General features: G+C 41.0%; 1 protein-coding gene across 2 annotated transcripts; it reads right to left on the bottom strand.

Moving 5' to 3' along the window:
• Nucleotides 1-375: 375 nt before the first annotated feature.
• On the bottom strand, nucleotides 376-18,989 carry nob1 (NIN1 (RPN12) binding protein 1 homolog). Of its 2 annotated transcripts, none has more exons than XM_069901262.1 (9): nucleotides 18,889-18,989; nucleotides 15,395-15,527; nucleotides 13,175-13,308; nucleotides 10,840-10,911; nucleotides 4,829-5,014; nucleotides 4,073-4,276; nucleotides 2,906-3,003; nucleotides 1,325-1,469; nucleotides 376-720 (listed from the first exon to the last, which is right to left on the bottom strand). In XM_069901262.1, exons 1-9 carry the CDS (start codon nucleotides 18,955-18,957, stop codon nucleotides 454-456), a joined length of 1,308 nt encoding a protein of 435 aa, XP_069757363.1. In that variant the 5' UTR covers nucleotides 18,958-18,989; the 3' UTR covers nucleotides 376-453. The 2 variants fall into 2 exon arrangements, with proteins under 2 accessions (XP_069757363.1, XP_069757365.1); XM_069901264.1 differs by having other exon boundaries at nucleotides 4,829-5,011.
• Nucleotides 18,990-19,086: the final 97 nt, after the last annotated feature.

Here is a 19,086-nt window from a genome sequence, read left to right as displayed (position 1 = left end):
GGTTGACCGTTTTGAGTTCAGTGTGCCCGATGGAGATGTGGGGGAGCTGGCTGATGGAGGACCTCAGTTTTCTTCAGGCTGACTTCCAGGCCAAACATTTTGGCAGTTTCCTCAAAACAGGACGCCATGCGCTGGAGAGCTGGCTCTGAATGGGCAACTAAAGCGGCGGCGTCTGCTAAGAGTAGTTCACGGACAAGTTGCTCTTGTGTCTTGGTGTGAGCTTGCAGGCTTGAAGAGACTGCCATCCGTGCAGTACCGGATGTAAACAGCATCTTCATTGTTGAAGTCCTTCATGGCTTGTTTCAGCATCATGCATTCTATAGTACACTTAATAACTCCTAATTAATTTAAATTAATATAAATGATACACAAATACTTCTGTAATTAAAATTTTAATAATAATCTCTACTAAGATACTAAAAATTGGGATGCCACAGGAAGGAAAACAAACCTTTATTTCTTAACATATTTTTTTGTAACAGCATTTGGGTTCAACCTCCTCCTCCCACCTCCATATCTGCTGTCCCGAATGTTTAAGTGAGCAGCTCTGCTGTAGACATCATTCTCCACAAATGGGGAAACTCCAGCAATATAATCCGGATCAAAGACACTTGTCTTCTGCCTTGCTTTCTTGGATAGTCGTTGCTGAGGAAAGTGCTGGTCCTCACTCAAATGTGGATTATTGGCATGTTTCCCACCATGTGGTAATGGCAGAGAATGCTATTGAACAGGTTAAATATGTCATTTCACTCAGAGAATTTAAACTCCAGATATTTAATATATCATGCTGAATAACAAATAACCGTTTTTAAAATATGATCAGTTGTCCTCTATCTAATTTCCAGTGCACATCCCTCAAAATCCAGAAAATAAATTCTGCTGATAAATATATCTCTCCATCATCTTCCCTCTCACTCCCATTAAAAAGGTACCAGTTCAACAATTTGGTGGGGTGGGGTGGGGGGAAAGGGAGATTGTCAACATTTCAGATGCTATTGCCTTTCCTAATAAGGTTTCAATAATCAACTCCCCACCCCCCCCCCCCCCACCCATTGCTGGACAATATGCCAGTTTTAACTGGAAGACAATGTAAAAAAAATGCAAGTCTAGTTGATATCATGCTTATAGAATGTCAAAAAATGAATAATCCCAAGGTTTTGTTTTAATTTGCTAGCTGTATCTCAATATACATGCACCACTTTTAAATATGTAAACTATATTAGCAAATATACACAGGTAATAATTAATGTTAATAATTATATAGCAAAATTGACATCTCAAAGAACATTTCATATTAAATAATAAAAATGAAGCCTGATCTTACCCTTAGACCTCGTGGATTTAGCACCTTTGGGTTTTTTGACAAGCGGAGGTGAAGACTGCCATCTTCATTCACTGACACGGAAACCCTTTTCAGCGTCTTGTTACCACAGTTTGGGCAGAATTCCTTATTCATGTTAGTTGTGATCCTAGTTAAACCCGGAGATCATTTCAGTGCATAACTCTAACATTCAATTATCTTCATTGTCTTTGCATATTTTAATAAATGGAATATTTTTAAAAACTTGCATGATTCTTCAAGTTGCTTGGATGTTGTATGACAGAGTATATAGATATGTTTTTGGAAGATAATTTGGGAAAGGTTTGTTAGAGTAGGTCACATACAAACACTTTAAAACAGATCTTATTTGAAATACTGGAGTTTTGCCCCATGCTAGACATCTTTTGGGAAGGAGGGAGAGAGAATTCAGTTCTACAGTTCAGTAGCAGCAGCTGGGACTGGAACATGACAAGTTGGCAAGCTTGTGGAAAAAGCCACATTTTGAAGACGGGTTGTGAGTTCTTAGTTCAGCCTGGTTAGAGAGGTGTACAAAAATAACAAGAGGAACAGATTGGGTGAATGCAGAAAGTTTTGTCCAGAGTAGGGTAATAAGAAACAATAGGACAAAAGTTTAAGGTAAGAGGGCAGAAATTTGACTGGAAACGAAATGACAAGTTTTTTTTTAATAAAAAAAATAGGGTAGTGAATGTATGGAACGGCTTATTGGAGGTGGTTAAGCCAAAAAAAAAATAGATACAAGGATAGGTTTCGAGGGATATGGGCCAAGCGCAGACAGGTGTGACATTTTTGGCCCAACTTGCATGGGCAAGGCCAGTTTTCACGCAGAATGATTATCATGACCAGTGTACATTACATAACTGATGTGTGTGTAAATCTGAAAAAGTTAGCAACTAGAGGGGAATCAAGCATGTCTGGTATGGAAAATGCAAAACCATGCCATGCTCTTCAGCTTGAAGACAACACTGGTCCAAAGGAGGTCTCTTATATACAATATTCTTGCTCATTAATTACTGGATACTGCTTTTGGGTCCAAGGAGAATAGAATCATTTCCCACTGCAAGGTTAAGATCCATTACAGCTCAATTAACTAGATGCAGATAAACATACTGTATGTAAAGATAATATTGGTACCAGATTTTTCTTCTCCCACATATCAGAGATACTAAAGCCCATTCCATTATATCACATACGTGCGCTCTATTTCTCAGATTCTCAAGTATCTTGAAAATGTACTTTTCCCCCTCTACTGCTTTAATTTCCAGTTAATATCCCAATATCCTCATGCATCTTTCATCTTGCTTTTTTTTAAAAAAAAAATCTCTCCCAGGTTATACATAGATTCACGTAATGCAATGACCTAATGAATGCAGGGATTTCATTTTGTAATCTCCAATTACCACTCAGCATCCTGTGTCCTATTATGCATTCTATTATTAGTTTCGAACATCAGAAACATCTACATATGCATGTGAGTACTCAAATAAAAACAGAAAATGCTGAAAACATTCTGGTCAGGCACCACATGTAGAAAAGGGAAAAAACTCCTTCACCATTCATACTCACTTGAAACATCCATGACAACGAAGAACAAAGTTCCTTGCCTGCTTTATAATCATTCCATTCAAAGAAATCACATTAAGTCCCATCTGAATGAGGACATTCTAAAAAAGTAAAGAACCCACAATTATCACTTTGCATTGTTGGCAAATACAATCAATGTACACAATGCAATATCCCATGCAGTCAGAAAAGAATATGTACAATAAACAACATTTTAATGACAGCAAGTGATGGATAAATAATGTGCATTCATTCAACATAAAGCACAAGTACAATGCAGGTAAAACTTCTAGTCCAATGTACAAAATAGGCAACCTTCTATCCCAATGTCTACTTTTGATGTCTCAGCCTTCTTTTTTCTTTGGCTTGACTTCGCAGACGAAGATTTATGGAGGGGTATGTCCACGTCTGCTACAGACTCGTTGGTGACTGACAAGTCCGATGCGGAACAGGCAGGCATGGTTGCAGCGGTTGCAAGGGAAAATTGGTGGGTTGGGGTTGGGTGTTGGGTTTTTTCTCCTTTGTCTTTTGTCAGTGAGGTGGGCTCTGCAGTCTTCTTCAAAGGAGGTTGCTGCCTGCTGAACTGTGAGGCGCCAAGATGCACGGTTGGAGGCGATATCAGCCCACTGGCGGTGGTCAATGTGGCAGGCACCAAGAGATTTCTTTAAGCAGTCCTTGTACCTCTTCTTTGGGGCACCTCTGTCTCGGTGGCCAGTGGAGAGCTCGCCATATAACACGATCTTGGGAAGGCGATGGTCCTCCATTCTGGAGACATGACCCACCCAGCGCAGTTGGGTCTTCAGCAGCATGGATTCGATGCTTGCGGACTCTGGCAGCTTGAGTACTTCGATGTTGATGATGAAGTCATTCCAATGAATGTTGAGGATGGAGCGGAAACAGCGCTGATGGAAGTGTTCTAGGAGCTGTAGGTGATGCCGGTAGAGGACCCATGATTCGGAGCCTTGATCGCTCAATAAACCTCATTTTCTACTCTGTCTAGTGTACCACAAAACCTGTTCCGTTGCTCACGTGGCCTCGAGGAAGCTCATTTTCTTCATGTTGGACCCTATCCTTTAAATGATTTTAACATTAGTTCTGCAGAGACACCATGGCAACAATGACAATGTCACTTGCACATTTATACCCAACACTTTAAACAATATCCAATACCTGCATTGCAAAGTCTGTAGTCATACAACCAACTGTGACATCTGCTGCAGTCTCAGAGCAGTTCATATCTCGATAAATCTGCTGAATGTTGCTTGGTGTTATCCATCCATCATTATCGTCATCCACCTCCTCCTCACTTCCATGCAGTTCTGCTTGGTCCTGGTTCATTGATTTCTCCTTTGAAATACTGACATAATCTGTGTTCTGTTAATTAATGAAAGGTAGCAAAACATTACAAATGGAATAGTTAGAATTATTTCCAGTGTCTGAAAGTTGACCTACATTTGCTAATGGCAGTGCTGGCATTGGTGTAGACCTGGGAAGAACATGGGAGCGGAGACATTTTTCCAGCGTTCCTTTGCAGGATTCTAGTACCCAGCTTTCCCCAGCCACATTTAAATTGTTTATAGGACAGGACCATCCACGTTCAACACTTAACAAGACACTGTGTGGATACAGAGACACAGTCATCGCAGGGGTGGCAGGAGCCACAAACACGCCATCTTGGAAAGGATTTTTTTTGCTTCTTTCTTCTCGTGATAGTGGCTAGTGGTGCCCCTCTGTGTGGCTTAACAGGGCAAACAAAACAATTGTGTACATGTCAATAAATGGAATCTTTAATTTCTAATTTTGTACCAACATTACTCGTTTTTGATGCTGAATAAAACCCTAGCAGTAAATATAATGAAAATAGAAAATACCACAAATATAAATGTTTCAAATTAATAACCAATAGAATAAAATTAAATTACTTGCCAGCAACTCTTGTAGATCATCTTCAATACTTGGTAGTGGGCTTCTCCAGAAATGAAAGGATTCAAATTCTGATAAATCAGCTTCTTGTGACTCATTGGAATGACTTGTTCTAGCAGGATGGCACAGCTCCTCTGAACTTAAAGGAAGTATACAATCTCCTTTTGCGAGACTGGTTTGAGGATTCTGCTACATAAAAATGACAATGGTTTTAAATGTTTATTACATTTGATGGATTAGTACAAATGTATAAAAGTGTTTCTGAATTACAAAGATTTTAAACAGTAGGCAGCATTAAGTACTAAAAATAAATTGACAATACATTGAGCTAACAAGGCATACAAGTTACTGAGTGGTGCTAGTCGGGGAGGGAGGGGGCTGATGCGGCGCTGGATGGGGGCGGGATACGGGAGCAGTTTGTGATAAATCAGGCGTCCGTATACAATGAATCAGAGATGATGGACACTTTTACCACTGGCACCTATAAAACAAGTATTTCCTAATTACCAACACAGAATATTCAAGTGTGAGTTGAGCGTGGGTCGTGCTGGGTCACATTTGATGCCAAATGTGAGATTTGGTGTGCAGACAACACCCATGGAAAAAATGTTCGGTTTTTGGTTTTCAAAAAAAAATTACGTTCTTGTATATGAATGACATACTATAAATTTAAGATTCACTCTAAGACACCTATTCTATTATCCCTCAGGGATTTAAGTTGCTATTGGGACCACATGTTCAGACAAAATATTGAGCCATTCCCTCACTCCATGCCCTATAAGCAGTTAACTCAGTGTTCACTTGTCCGTGAACTATTCTTTGCAGATGATGCTGCTTTAGTTGCCCATTCAGAGCCAGCTCTTCAGCGCTTGACGTCCTGCTTTGCGGAAACTGCCAAAATGTTTGGCCTGGAAGTCAGCCTGAAGAAAACTGAGGTCCTCCATCAGCCAGCTCCCCACCATGACTACCAGCCCCCCCACATCTCCATCGGGTACACAAAACTCAAAACGGTCAACCAGTTTACCTATCTCGGCTGCACCATTTCATCAGATGCAAGGATCGACAATGAGATAGACAACAGACTCGCCAAGGCAAATAGCGCCTTTGGAAGACTACACAAAAGAGTCTGGAAAAACAACCAACTGAAAAACCTCACAAAGATAAGTGTATACAGAGCCGTTGTCATACCCACACTCCTGTTCGGCTCCGAATCATGGGTCCTCTACCGGCACCACCTACGGCTCCTAGAACGCTTCCACCAGCGTTGTCTCCGCTCCATCCTCAACATCCATTGGAGCGCTTACACCCCTAACGTCGAAGTACTCGAGATGGCAGAGGTCGACAGCATCGAGTCCACGCTGCTGAAGATCCAGCTGCGCTGGATGGGTCACGTCTCCAGAATGGAGGACCATCGCCTTCCCAAGATCGTGTTATATGGCGAGCTCTCCACTGGCCACCGTGACAGAGGTGCACCAAAGAAAAGGTACAAGGACTGCCTAAAGAAATCTCTTGGCGCCTGCTACATTGACCACCGCCAGTGGGCTGATAACGCCTCAAACCGTGCATCTTGGCGCCTCACAGTTTGGCGGGCAGCAACCTCCTTTGAAGAAGACCGCAGAGCCCACCTCACTGACAAAAGGCAAAGGAGGAAAAACCCAACACCCAACCCCAACCAACCAATTTTCCCTTGCAACCGCTGCAATCGTGTCTGCCTGTCCCGCATCGGTCTTGTCAGCCACAAACGAGCCTGCAGCTGACGTGGACTTTTTACCCCCTCCATAAATCTTCGTCCGCGAAGCCAAGCCAAAGAAGAACCTCTGACACCACTCAATCAAAAATCAAAGTTTAGAATTATTGTCAGAGTACATGCATGACATCACATACAACACCTGAGATTCTTTATCTGTAGGCCAGGCAGAATTTCTAGTTATCAGACATGAAAAATTTTTTTTTTTTTTTAAACTAGGTTGTTAAGAAGGCTTATGTCATGCTGTGGGATTCAGTCCAGGAGTCATGAGGTAATGTTACAGCTCTATAAATCTCTGGTGAGACCACACTAAGAATGTTATATTCAGTCTGGTCACCTCATGAGATGGAAGCTATGGACAGGGTGCAGAGGAGATTTACCAGGATGTTGCCCTTAGATTGGAAAATGTGTCTTATGAAGCAAGGTTAGCAGAGCTAGAGCTTTTTTCTCTGAAGCAAACGATGTAAGGTGAGGTCTGCAAGATTATGAGAGGCATAGATAGCAAGCACAGTTTTCACAGGGCAGGTGTAGCAAACATTAGAGGATATCTGTACAAAGTGAAGAAAAGTTTAGGGGACATCAGGGGTAGGTTTTTTTAAATATATACACAGAGATTTATGGGTGCCTAGATGGCATTTCAAGGGCTAGTGTATAGGAGGGGGAGTCACGTGATGGAGTAGTGGCCGGACGGTGAACTCCAGCCCTCTCCAGAAAAGTCGGGAAAAACAAAGGAAAACACAAAGGCACAGAAATAAAAGTTACAGAAAAGTGAGTATAAAGGTGGAAAGAAGATGGCGACAAAAAAAGAAAAATCGAAATCAACGGTAAGAAGAGAGGAAGAGAAGACAACGGAGGAAAAAGGTGAAGGCCTTACCTGTCCGAAGATGCCCGCTGCGGAGAGAGAAACCCGCTCCCTCAGGTCGGTAAATAATGGACTACAAAAATGGCTCGCTGAGCCGAGTAAAAGTGCGCAACCGCGCATGAAAAAAAAAAACACACCGACGGGAGGGGGGACCAGCTGGGGAGTCGATCTCCACAGCCGGCAACGACAGCTGCAGAACACCTGCAGCAAGAAGAGACCACAGAAGACAATAGAAACAAGAAAGAAGAGAAGGAAAGGGCAACAAAGAAACAACAGATGGCCAACCCAGAGGAAGAAGAAGAGGAAGAGGAAGAGTACAGTGAAATAGAAGAAGAAAGGCAAGATAAAGGAGGTACTTTCTCTTATTAAGGGATACATGGAGTCATTTAAAGAATGGCAAACACAGGAATTTAATGATTTAAGAAAAAGAATAAACAACACAGAAGAGAAAATGAATAAAATAGATATGACCTTAACAGAAATGGGAAAGAAAATGGACAAGATGGAAGAGCGGGCAGTAGCAGCAGAAATGGAGGTAGAAGACTTAAAAAAGAAATTGGAGGTATCTAATAAAAAAAACTAAAGAGACACAAGAACTACTAGCTCAAAAAATAGATACAATGGAAAATTATAACAGAAGAAATAACATAAAGATAGTGGGCCTTAAGGAAGATGAAGAAGGCAAGAATATGAGGGAGTTTATAAAAGAGTGGATCCCTAAGACCCTAGGATGTCCAGAACTACAGCAAGAAATGGAAATAGAAAGGGCACATAGAGTATTGGCCTCTAAACCACAACCACAACAAAAACCAAGATCTATTGTAGTAAAATTCCTAAGATATACTACAAGAGAAAAGGTACTGGAGAAGACAATGGAAAAAGTAAGAGAGGGCAACAAACCACTGGAGTACAAAGGGCAAAAAATCTTCATTTATCCAGATATAAGTTTTGAACTCCTAAAGAAGAGAAAAGAGTTCAATACAGTAAAGGCGATTTTATGGAAGAAAGGGTATAAATTTATACTAAAGCATCCAGCGGTATTGAAAATATTTATTCCAGGACAACAAAACAGACTATTCTCGGATCCAGAAGAAGCACGAAAATTTGCAGAACAATTACAAAAATAGACTGAGGGAGGAAGACGGGTAATGAGAGTAAAAATGATCACGATTGATATGTATGTGGGTAAAGACAAAAATAGACTGAGGGATGAAGACGGGTAATGAGAGTAAAAATGATCACGATTGATATGTATGCAGGTAAAGAGGTATAAGAGTGAATAGAGACAATGTGCATACGTGAATGTATCTGTACTTAGAGGAAAATATAGATAGTATAGACAAGAATTAATAAGGGAAGGTAATGGAATAGAGAGAATAAGGAGGGAATTAAAAGAGTGACCTTTGTGACATATGAAAAGTGAAATCTTTTCTGGGGGGGGCTGGGTGGGGGGAAATAGCGGTCACTGCAAAATCAGTTGACGCTTGCGAGTGGATTCGCAAATCCAAATGGAGAGGGGAGATGTGGTTGTCCGACAAGGAATAAAGGACAACTTAGGAGGGGAAGGGGAGATTGGGGATAAATAAGATAGAAATAGGAGAATAAGGAAAATGTTGGATGTTGTAGGAATGTTGTCTTATAAAGAGTTGAAAATAAGAAAACAGAAATGGAAAAGGAGGAAAGGTAATGATGGAAAAACGGAAAGAGAAGATAAACAAAATATAAAAGGGCTACGCTGAACTATATGACTTTAAATATTAATGGAATACATAACCAAATTAAAAGGAAGAAACTACTAAATTTAAATGAATAAATGTATTCCATTAGAAAAAATAACATATACGTTAAGAAATAATATTGAAATATTCGAACAAGTATGGGAGCCTTACATTAAATACAATAGCGAAAACCTACCGGGGACAAACATTACCTAAGTTGATGGAAGGAGAAGGAAAGAAAAGAATGGACTCAGTAGAATTTCTGGTGTATTTTTGTTGAATGACAACATTGTCTGACTGGCTTAATGCAACCTAGATTGTATACCTAAAATGGATGAGAGGGGGGGATGGGGGGGTGGCTTGGGAGGAGGGGGGGGGAGAAAAAGTCACTGTATATGTGTGAAAAAGAAATAGTGTATATCATGGCTAATGTGATTTATGGTGTGAAAAATAAAAAATAAAAAATAAATAAAAAAAAGGGGTAGTGTATAGGATAGAACAAAGAGGCATTCAAGAGTCTCTTAGACAACCACATGGATGAATGAAAATGAAGGTTAAGAGGTAGGGAGTGCTTAGTTTTTTTTGTAGATATAATACACGTATATAGAGCTTGTCACAATATAATGGGCCAAAGGGCCTGTACTGTGCTGTAATATTCTATGTACTGAAGATGCATACACAAGGAGTCACATGATGGAGTAGTGGCTGGTAGGAGAATACCAGCCCTCTCCAGAAAAGAAGGAAAAAAGTGAAGAAAAAGCAAAGCCCCAGACACACAAATCACAGCAAATAAAATAAAGGTGTGGAGAAAATGGCATCCAAGAAAGAAAACCCAAAAACAACGGGAAGAAAGAAAGATGCCAGAAGAGAAAGGTGAAAGCCTTACCTGCACGAAAAAGCAGGGACTCACCGTGGAAAGAGGAGCCCGCTCCTCGAGGTTAGTGGAGACCCCCCCCCCAGTGTAAATCCAGGACCTGCTGAGTGGTACGGTCACACAAGCACTCAACCCCACATAAATTCCAATGGGCAGCCAGTGTTCCTGAGATTCCTTGGCTCATATGGGAAACAGAGTTCAATGCCCTTATATCAACTACGTTTAAGAGGAAATAAAGCACCACTAGCAGCCCTCGACAAAGACAAGGCCATTAGTACAACCTGGTGGGGCCTCATTATCTAAAGCTGGTCAATTTTCAGGTGCAGAGTGTTGCTCAGTTGACCCTCCATATCTAGCCAATGTTATGTGCAGTTGGCTAAATGCAGCACAATTCCATTTATCATCTAATCATTAATTTCATCTGCTATGTATGGAATTCTATGTGCAAATGGTCTTATATTGTCACAAGAATGACTACAGCATTTTGCTTTTGTAAACTTTAACAGAAATTATCAATGCAGTATGTAGAAAGCTGTTGGTTCCAACTCCCCCATCTCAAAAAACTGCAAATTACTGCAGATGGTAAAAATGCTCAGTAGACCAGTCAGCTCCCCAGGGAAAAACAGGTCTGTTGTTTTTGGCCAATCACTGGAAGGGTTTGCAGAAAAATGATTGATCTGAAAAATTAAGTATTTCTCTTCACAATGCTGATCTCTGCAGATTATTTTCAGTATTTTCTGTTTCATACTGTTGCTCAAAATAGAAGTTAAACCATACAATGTTCTTAACTATCCAATTTTAACTTTTGTTTACCTTGGATGGCAGATGGAAGCCCGCTATGTTGATCAGTGACTCTGGGTGTCTTAAAGTAGTGCTCACTTCAACCTACCAAAAAAAGCACAAATTGGATTTTCCATGATGACTTTACCTAGTATTTTCATTGCACAAAGTTATCACTGGATTGCTAATGTGGGGGGGGGGGGTCTATACCTTGAGGTAATGACTGCAATGTCTAAAATGTCATATGCAACCCCGACAACCAAAATTTTTCTTTGGACTAATGATTTATATTTGTCTTGTTTTGTAACCTCAATGGCCACTATTTAAATTCATAAATAGGAGACTGGGAGACAAATCTTCAAACACAAAATGAAAAGGATTCTGCATTTCCTTACATTGTTCTCAACCCCGAGAATCTTTTATCCAGAGAAGGGGAAATTAGTAACCAGAGGATATTTGTTTAAATGGAGGGGACAGACCTTTAATAGGAACCATTTTTTTTTTCTTTTTACACACAGAGAATGGTGGTTGTATGGAATTGGCTGCTGAAGGAGGCAATTAATGCAAGTACCATTGCAATGTTCAAGAAAAAAAATTGGTCAAACACATGGACAGGATAGGTTTAGAGGGATATGGGTCAAACATAGGAAGGTAGGAATGGTGTGGGTGGAGCATTTTGGGCAGCGTGGGCAAGTTGGGGGTAAAGGGTCTGTGATCCATGATCCCCCTGTACATCAATTCTTCTGTGGATCATGTCATTTACTCTTTTGCACTTTATCTCCAAAAATGCAGCATCTCAAACATACCCAGACAAAATTCATCTGCCATTTCTCTGGCAAAATTTCCACTGGATCTGTATCCTGCTTAACATTTGACAATCTTCCCGGCCATCTGCAATTCCAACATTTTTGGGTCATCCACAAACTAGTTAATCAGATGTCCAAATATTACCAAGAGTCCCAGCACAGATCCTTGTGGAACACCACTCACTGGTCACAGAGCTCCAATTGTGTCCTTTTTAAAATTTGGAAGTGAGACATGATCTAAATTATTAGAGGTGGCCATGGCATTCAACTGATATTACAGTTCAAGTTTTTCTTCCTATTGTACCAGTACAACCCGACGAAACAGTGGGGTAGAACAGTGCAAACACACATACAAATGATACATATACACAGTGTATATGCATAGCTACTAAAATAAATAATATTAAACAGTGGAGTCCCAGGGAGCAATTTATCAGTTATTCCTCAGCCTGGTAGTTCTAGCTCCAATACATCTATATCTCTTTCCTGAAGGGAATAGCTGGAAGATACTGCATGCAAGGTGGTAGGGGGTCCTCTCTGATTTTGTGAGCCCTCTTTAAAAACGATTCCAGAAAAATCACATTGACGTGGATGGAGGGAGACACCAGTGATCCCTTATGGTCCTGTGATGACTCTCTGATCAGAAGCACTACAGCTATCGAGAGTGCCTGTAGAAAGTTGACAAAATAGTGGCCTGAACTCTTGTCCACCTCAGTCTTTCAAGGAAGTGCAGTCGTTATGCACCTTCCTGACAAATGAGATGTGTGTCCACGATAGGTCACTTCTTAAAGGACTCCAAGGAATTTGGTGGTCTTCACTCTCTGCACTACCAGGCTATTACCATAGGCTTAAGAGCAACCAGTTTTTCAGCAAGAGGCTGGTTCATTGGGGGAGATGGAGCTTTCTTTGGTGTCAGCCTGTTCTTCTCATTAAACGATGTGCAGAACATGTTTAGTCTGTCCAGAAGGGAGGAGTCGTTGTCATTGACCTGCAAGATTGACTTATGATCTGTTGAATTTCTTACCAGTGAGATGCCACTGATTCTGGGAGAATCAAATTTTGATTATGCCATTAATCTTCAATGGCAAATGATTAAATGGAGACACAAGAGACAAAGGATGCTGGAACCTTTGGGGAAAAAAATTGCTACGTGTATTCAGTAGGCCAAGCAGTATACGTTTGTGGTGGGGGGGGGGGGGAGTGGAGGTGGGGGGGGGGAGAAATTGTTGATATTTTGGGTTGCAATCCAGCCTCAAATAACACCCATAATTCTTTTACCCTCCACAAATACTATTCAACCCACTGGGTTCCTCTAACAGTTTGTTTTTTGCTTCACTGTGTTTAGATACTACTTGTTGAATGTTCAGTGTTTAATGTTATAAATGCAATCCATAAAACAAGTAGACACCCTCCTTAATAAATAAAAACAATACCCTCCACTACCAATGTGATGCACATAAACCCAAAGAAAAGTCCATCTCCAGTCCTTTTTCACAGCTACAGACATCGGAACAGTTGATGTTCAGTTCATATAAACAACTTGTTACTGATAAATTGCTTACATTTTGTGCAGGTTCTTTTTTCAAGTGCCCAGCTCCTACAAATTCAGTTTCAAGTTGACAGGTTAGTGCCAGAACCTTAATATCAGTTGCCGAGAGACTGGGATAATCACCAGTTTTTTTTGAAAATTCAGACACTATGAAGAAAATAAAAATTGAAGAAAAAAAATCACGAAATGTGAGGCTTAAGAGCAACCAAGTTTTTTTGCACAACCTCAGGAATAACCCATGAATATTTTTAATTTTTTTTTAAATTTACTTTGATCAACCCACCAATTCCCACATGAAGTTCTACAAACCCTAACATGGACACGACCTGTGGTCATAATCCTCCCTTCTAATGCAGAAATATTTTTCTTCTCAACCAAACAGCAGCGCTTCAAAGCTGCACTGGAACATTTTGGATCTCAATACCTGAAGTTACATTCTGAATTCAAGGGGCAGGACTCTTCCTACTAATCCAAACCAGCAGTCTATATCTTGGCATGCATATTTTTTTTAAAATCCAACTATCTTTCTGGGAAATCTGCAATACACTCACCTCTCCAAGGCCAGTGAGTGTATTCTGATTCTCTCATTATGAATGCTAGTTTCTAATAGCCTTGTTTATTTTCTATACCCCAAAATATTTAATAATGTTCATGGAGCCACCAGTCTTTTTGTACTTGCACTATTAATAACTTTTCACATTCACCTTGCCTTTAAGACCCAGATTAATTCATACTTGTCTTTCCTAAAATCCATTTGTTGCAACTTTACCAAATCATATCACCCATTAATATCTCAAATTTTCCCAGGTGACTCAATAATTTCTTTGTTCCGACGAGTTTCATCTTTTATGTATACTCCTTATGAGTCCCTTTATTAAATCCCTTTTCTGGCACTCCATATTAATAACACCTAGACTTTAACCACCTCTTCAGGAATAGTCAAGAGCATTGTCAATCATGGCTTACCCCTTTAGAAAGCTTTGGCTAACTCCATCCGAACAGCTGAATTCGTCTTAAATATCTAACTCATCATTTTATTTAAATGCAGGGCGACATGCATAATTTACCAAAGAATAAATCCTGACTGGAGAAAACATTGGAAGATTATACATAGGGCAGTCATTATAATAGTGATATTCTCTTCCATCTTTAAGCAGCCACAATTCATCTTTTCAATCCTATTATTTTCTTCCTTCCAAGTTATTTCACATGTTAATTATGATTTTTGGTGCAATGTTACTTGTCTGGCACACTATCCTCTGCCACTAAATACTGGTATAAAGGTCATTACTCAACATGTTCAGCAGTTTCTTATTTTAGTTTCGATTAGTGTCATGGAATCTACATTGCACATATCCACCCAGCTCGTCCCTAATAAAGCTAATGTTTAAATCTCCTGAAACTCTTATATTTAAATTATTTCTGCTATCTTCAATTGTTTATTAGTTTTGCATGGTTAATTTTTATATTTTCCTCAACTTTTTCTGGCAACTACAATTCCAGTCTTCATGGCTGTACTGGTTCTCAAATAGGGAGACCACTCCCTGTTTGAGGAGAAGCAGGAGATGCCCTATGGGATGTCGACCAGTTAGGGATTCTGCAGGTGATGAACACAAAGGTGGCTGACTAGAGGTGAGGAACCTATCCACGCTGTGGGCTGCTTGATGACTGTGGTCAAGTGACTGCTGGAGACTAGCTGACAAAGTACCAGGTAACAGAACACTGAAGGCTTCCTAATCATGTCAGGTTTGTATGGTTTGAACTGAAGTGTGTGTGGCTGCAGAGGCTTCAGGAGCACTGGAGGCAAATCCACAGGCATTCAGTGATTCTGAAGAGACTCTCTTTTGCTTCTCTTTCTCTGACTAAAAGGGGGTGCTGGGCAATTTCTGCTGATGGCAAATCTTTGTCTGCCTGACTGCAGACTAAAGGCAATTTCATGTAATATTACACCTGTTTTATTACACAACAATAAAAGAATCTTGAATCTTATCACAATGCAACAGTACCAATAATTTTTTGTTGTTTCACTTGTGGACAAATTTGACTAGTTAACTATGAATGTAAATGGTCTCATTGCTTGGAAACCAGCCTTATCAAAATCTATAAGTTTCTCACTCTCAATTGAAAGCATTGAGACATCTGGAAAGATTATTGTTAGTCTTACTTCACAGGTATCCACTGTCTAAAAAACATGAAATTCAAAAAAAGTCAATTTAATGAATTTAAAACTCACCTTGTCTGATATATTCAGGAAATGGCTCTTTCAAATGGAGCTGGTATGGCAAAACTGCCAGCCTTCGCTTGGTTTCCTTATCTCTTATTTCATTTACTACTTCTTTTAATGTGTAGATGTTTTTACCAAACTCCTTTTAAAACAAAAAGCAATAAGGTATTGAAATCTCATCTATCATATGTTAATCTGATAAACTGCTGGCCCAGATTGAACTAGTCCCTCAGATTCTGAGAGCTAAGGACTTCTCTTTCCTAATATTTTATTTTGTTCTTGTGGGATTTGTGGCAAAAAGGAAATGCTTGGATACATGTGGACAAAAGCAATTTCACAAACTACAGGAAACAGAACTATCTTGGAGATGGGGATTACATTTCTTCATCAATTGTCAATCTATTTACTCATCTCCACTTCTACCACTTGTTAATTTTCAATACAAACATTAGGTTCTACATAAGTAATACATGGGATGTGCTTACAATTTAAGTTATAATTCTTTACAGGGTACATTTCTGTTACTTTTTTGTTTTCTCTCTTCCTCACTAAATCTACAGCCTCATTCATCCTGATACTACATCTTCAAGAAAAACAAGTTAAATAATTTTTCTTCACCCCATAACCAACATAAACATTCCCCTCATCACTGCCACATAGCATGCAGCTTCAGTAAAATGGACAGTTGTTAGTTTCCCATGTTACTCCGACGACTCTTCCCAGAGGTGCACCATTAGCTGCAGGTTCCCCTTCAGGTGGTGCTCCATCCGGACATGAATATACCTCAGTGAAACACGAAAGTCTGCAGACGTTGTGATTGTAGTTGAACTCAGCCAATCTCACAGCATCCATAGGAGATAAAAGTATAGTAGCAATGTTTCAGACTTGAACCCTTCCACAAGGTACAAGTGAAAAAAAGACAGAAAGAAAGGAAGGGGAAGGAGTACAGACCAACAGAGAAAACTTTTTAATTGGATAGGATAAGACAAACAGTGAGAATTGATTTTAGCTCTGTGAAGAGACAGAGGGAAAGGGAATAGAGCAAGCGAGTGAGCAAAAGTCCATAGACATAGAAACATAGAAGATAGGAGCAGGAGCAGGTCATTCGACCCTTCGAGCCTGCTCTGCCATTCAATGAGATCATGGCTGATCTTAAAGTTCAGTACCCCATCCTCGCCTTCTCTCTGTAACCTTTAATACCCTTATATTGAAGAAATATATCTAATTCCCTCAAATATATTTAATGAACCTGCCTCTACTGCCCTCTGTGGCAATGAATTCCACAGATTCACCACCCTCTGGGTAAAGAAATTACCCAGTCCTAAATGGTTTGCCTATTATCCTCAAACCATGGCTCCGGGTTCTGGATTTTCCCATCCTTGGAAACATCCCATCTGCATCCATTCTGTCCAGTCCTGCCAGAATTTTATATGTCTTTATGAGATCCCCTCTCAATCTTCTAAACTCCAGCGAGTACAATCCCAATTTGCGCAATCTTTCCTCCTAAGTCATTCCTGCCATTCCAGGTATCAGCCTGGTGAATCGCCTCTGCACTCCCTCCATTGCAAGAGCATCCTTCAGACGTGTCAGCAAGGGAATGGGGCAGGGAATTGAAATGCGTGGCCACTGAGAGATCCACACTATTGTGGCGGACAGAGCCGAGGTGCTCAATGAAGCAACTTCCTAGTCTGTGTCCTATTGCTCTGATGTAGAGGAGACTACAGCGGGAGCAGTAGATGACCCCTGCAGATTGACAAGTGAAGTGTTGCTTCTTAAACTTTGAGTTTCTGCTTCCAGCCACCCTACAAACAAATCATGACAGATTTCAAACAAATGCACTCTGAACCTTGCACTGCTTACTGTGAACCAATGTCCTCCAATTTTATTCACATTTTCCATTAGAAAAAGTTTCTTCCTTCTAATTATGATAACCAGAACTGCAAGGAGTACTCCAGTTGCAGCCTAAACATTACTGTATAAAGTTGTACCATGACCTGACTTAAATTTTGTATCACAACTAATGAAAGTAAACATTTTATTTGCGTTCCTCACAACATTATTGACCTTTGTTGCCCCCTTCAAGGATCCTTTGGATTTTCCTTAAGGGTTTCTCAATGCTTCATACAGCCCAAACAGTCAATGATGAAATCCTACCAGTCATCCCAAAGTTTATCAGCTCACACTTCACAGAATTAAATTGCACCAGCCATAGCTCTACCTATCTTGCCAATTGACCATTATCCTTCTCACAATCAACAAGACTAATATCGGCAAATCTGTTCATCAGCCCTCCCATGTTCACATTCCAGTATATAACAAACACTAAAGAGGACCCACAAACTAAAACTAAAGAGGATCAGCGTGTACAGAGCCGTTGTCATACCCACGCTCCTGTTCGGCTCCGAATCATGGGTCCTCTACCGGCATCACCTACGGCTCCTAGAACGCTTCCATCAGTGCTGTCTCCACTCCATCCTCAACATTCATTGGAATGACTTCATCTCCAACATTGAAGTACTCGAGCTGGCAGAGTCCGCAAGCTTCGAATCCATGCTGCTGAAGACCCAACTGCGCTGGGTGGGTCACGTCTCCAGAATGGAGGACCATCGCCTTCCCAAGATCGTGTTCTATGGCGAACTCTCCACTGACCACCGAGACAGAGGTGCACCAAAGAAGAGGTACAAGGTCTGCCTAAAGAAATCTCTTGGTGCCTGCCACATTGACCACCGCCAGTGGGCTGATATCGCCTCCAACCGTGCATCTTGGCGCCTCACAGTTCGGCGGGCAGCAACCTCCTTTGAAGAAGACCGCAGAGCCCACCTCACTGACAAAAGACAAAGGAGGAAAAACCCAACACCCTACACCCAACCCCAACCAACCAATTTTCCACTGCAACCATGCCTGCCTGTCCCGCATCGGACTTGTCAGTCACCAATGACCCTGCAGCAGACATGGACATACCCCTCCATAAATCTTCATCCGTGAAGCGAAGCCAAAGAAAGAAAAGAGGACCCGCAGCATCAAAACTAAGACAACCCTCCTCATTCCCTATCTCCTGAAACCAAGGCAATTTTGCATCAAATTTGCCAACTCCACGTATCTTGAATCACATAGGCCAATACCCTTTAGTTCATATGGGATTTATACAAAAGCCTTAGTGTTGCCCACACAGACAACATCAACTGTCTATACTGCCCCTGTAAGTATACTGCGAAACTTTCAAAGGGGTTTGCCCAGACGCCCGCCCAAATAAAGTTCCAACGACTATTTTGATGAATTCCAGCCTGCCCTAGTGGAGATTAATCGTGCCCCTCAGAATGATTTTCTAAATAACACATATCACTCATGTTAGACTACCTGGCCTATATTATCTGCTTTGAACCTGCTGCATTTACTGCCCTCCCACCTTCTGGCATGACACCCGTGGCCAGCAAAGTTTTAAACGATTGTCAGTAGAACCCCCAGAATTGGACACTCCTCCACTCAAGGCCCACGCCACCCACCTGTAGAGGCGCGTTCTTCAGGAAAGCGCCAGCATCTGCCACAACATGCTGCACCACAGCGGCCGCCATCTTCGATTCTTGCTTTGTCCAATCACAAGCAAGATTATCGGCACCTTGTGCGGCAGAAACCCTGCTGCTGATTGGATAACGATCCCAAGGGTGCCGCCCACCTCTCGCAGCCGGCCGCTGGCCAACGAC

This window comes from Narcine bancroftii, chromosome 10, assembly GCF_036971445.1.
Source record: "Narcine bancroftii isolate sNarBan1 chromosome 10, sNarBan1.hap1, whole genome shotgun sequence".
Taxonomy (NCBI): domain Eukaryota; kingdom Metazoa; phylum Chordata; class Chondrichthyes; order Torpediniformes; family Narcinidae; genus Narcine; species Narcine bancroftii.
The sequence above is the reverse complement of the archived record's forward strand: the minus strand, read 5'-3'. Positions and strand labels throughout refer to the sequence as shown.

Excerpts from the sequence above, each read along its gene's own strand:
- nob1 (XM_069901262.1), bottom strand. The coding sequence starts at position 18,957 with ATGGCGGCCGCTGTGGTGCAGCATGTTGTGGCAGATGCTGGCGCTTTC. Across the intron at positions 3,004-4,072 it reads CTACAGACTTTGCAATGCAG|AATGTCCTCATTCAGATGGG; the intron begins GTATTGGATATT and ends TTACTTTTTTAG. Across the intron at positions 721-1,324 it reads TAAATCCACGAGGTCTAAGG|CATTCTCTGCCATTACCACA; the intron begins GTAAGATCAGGC and ends CCTGTTCAATAG.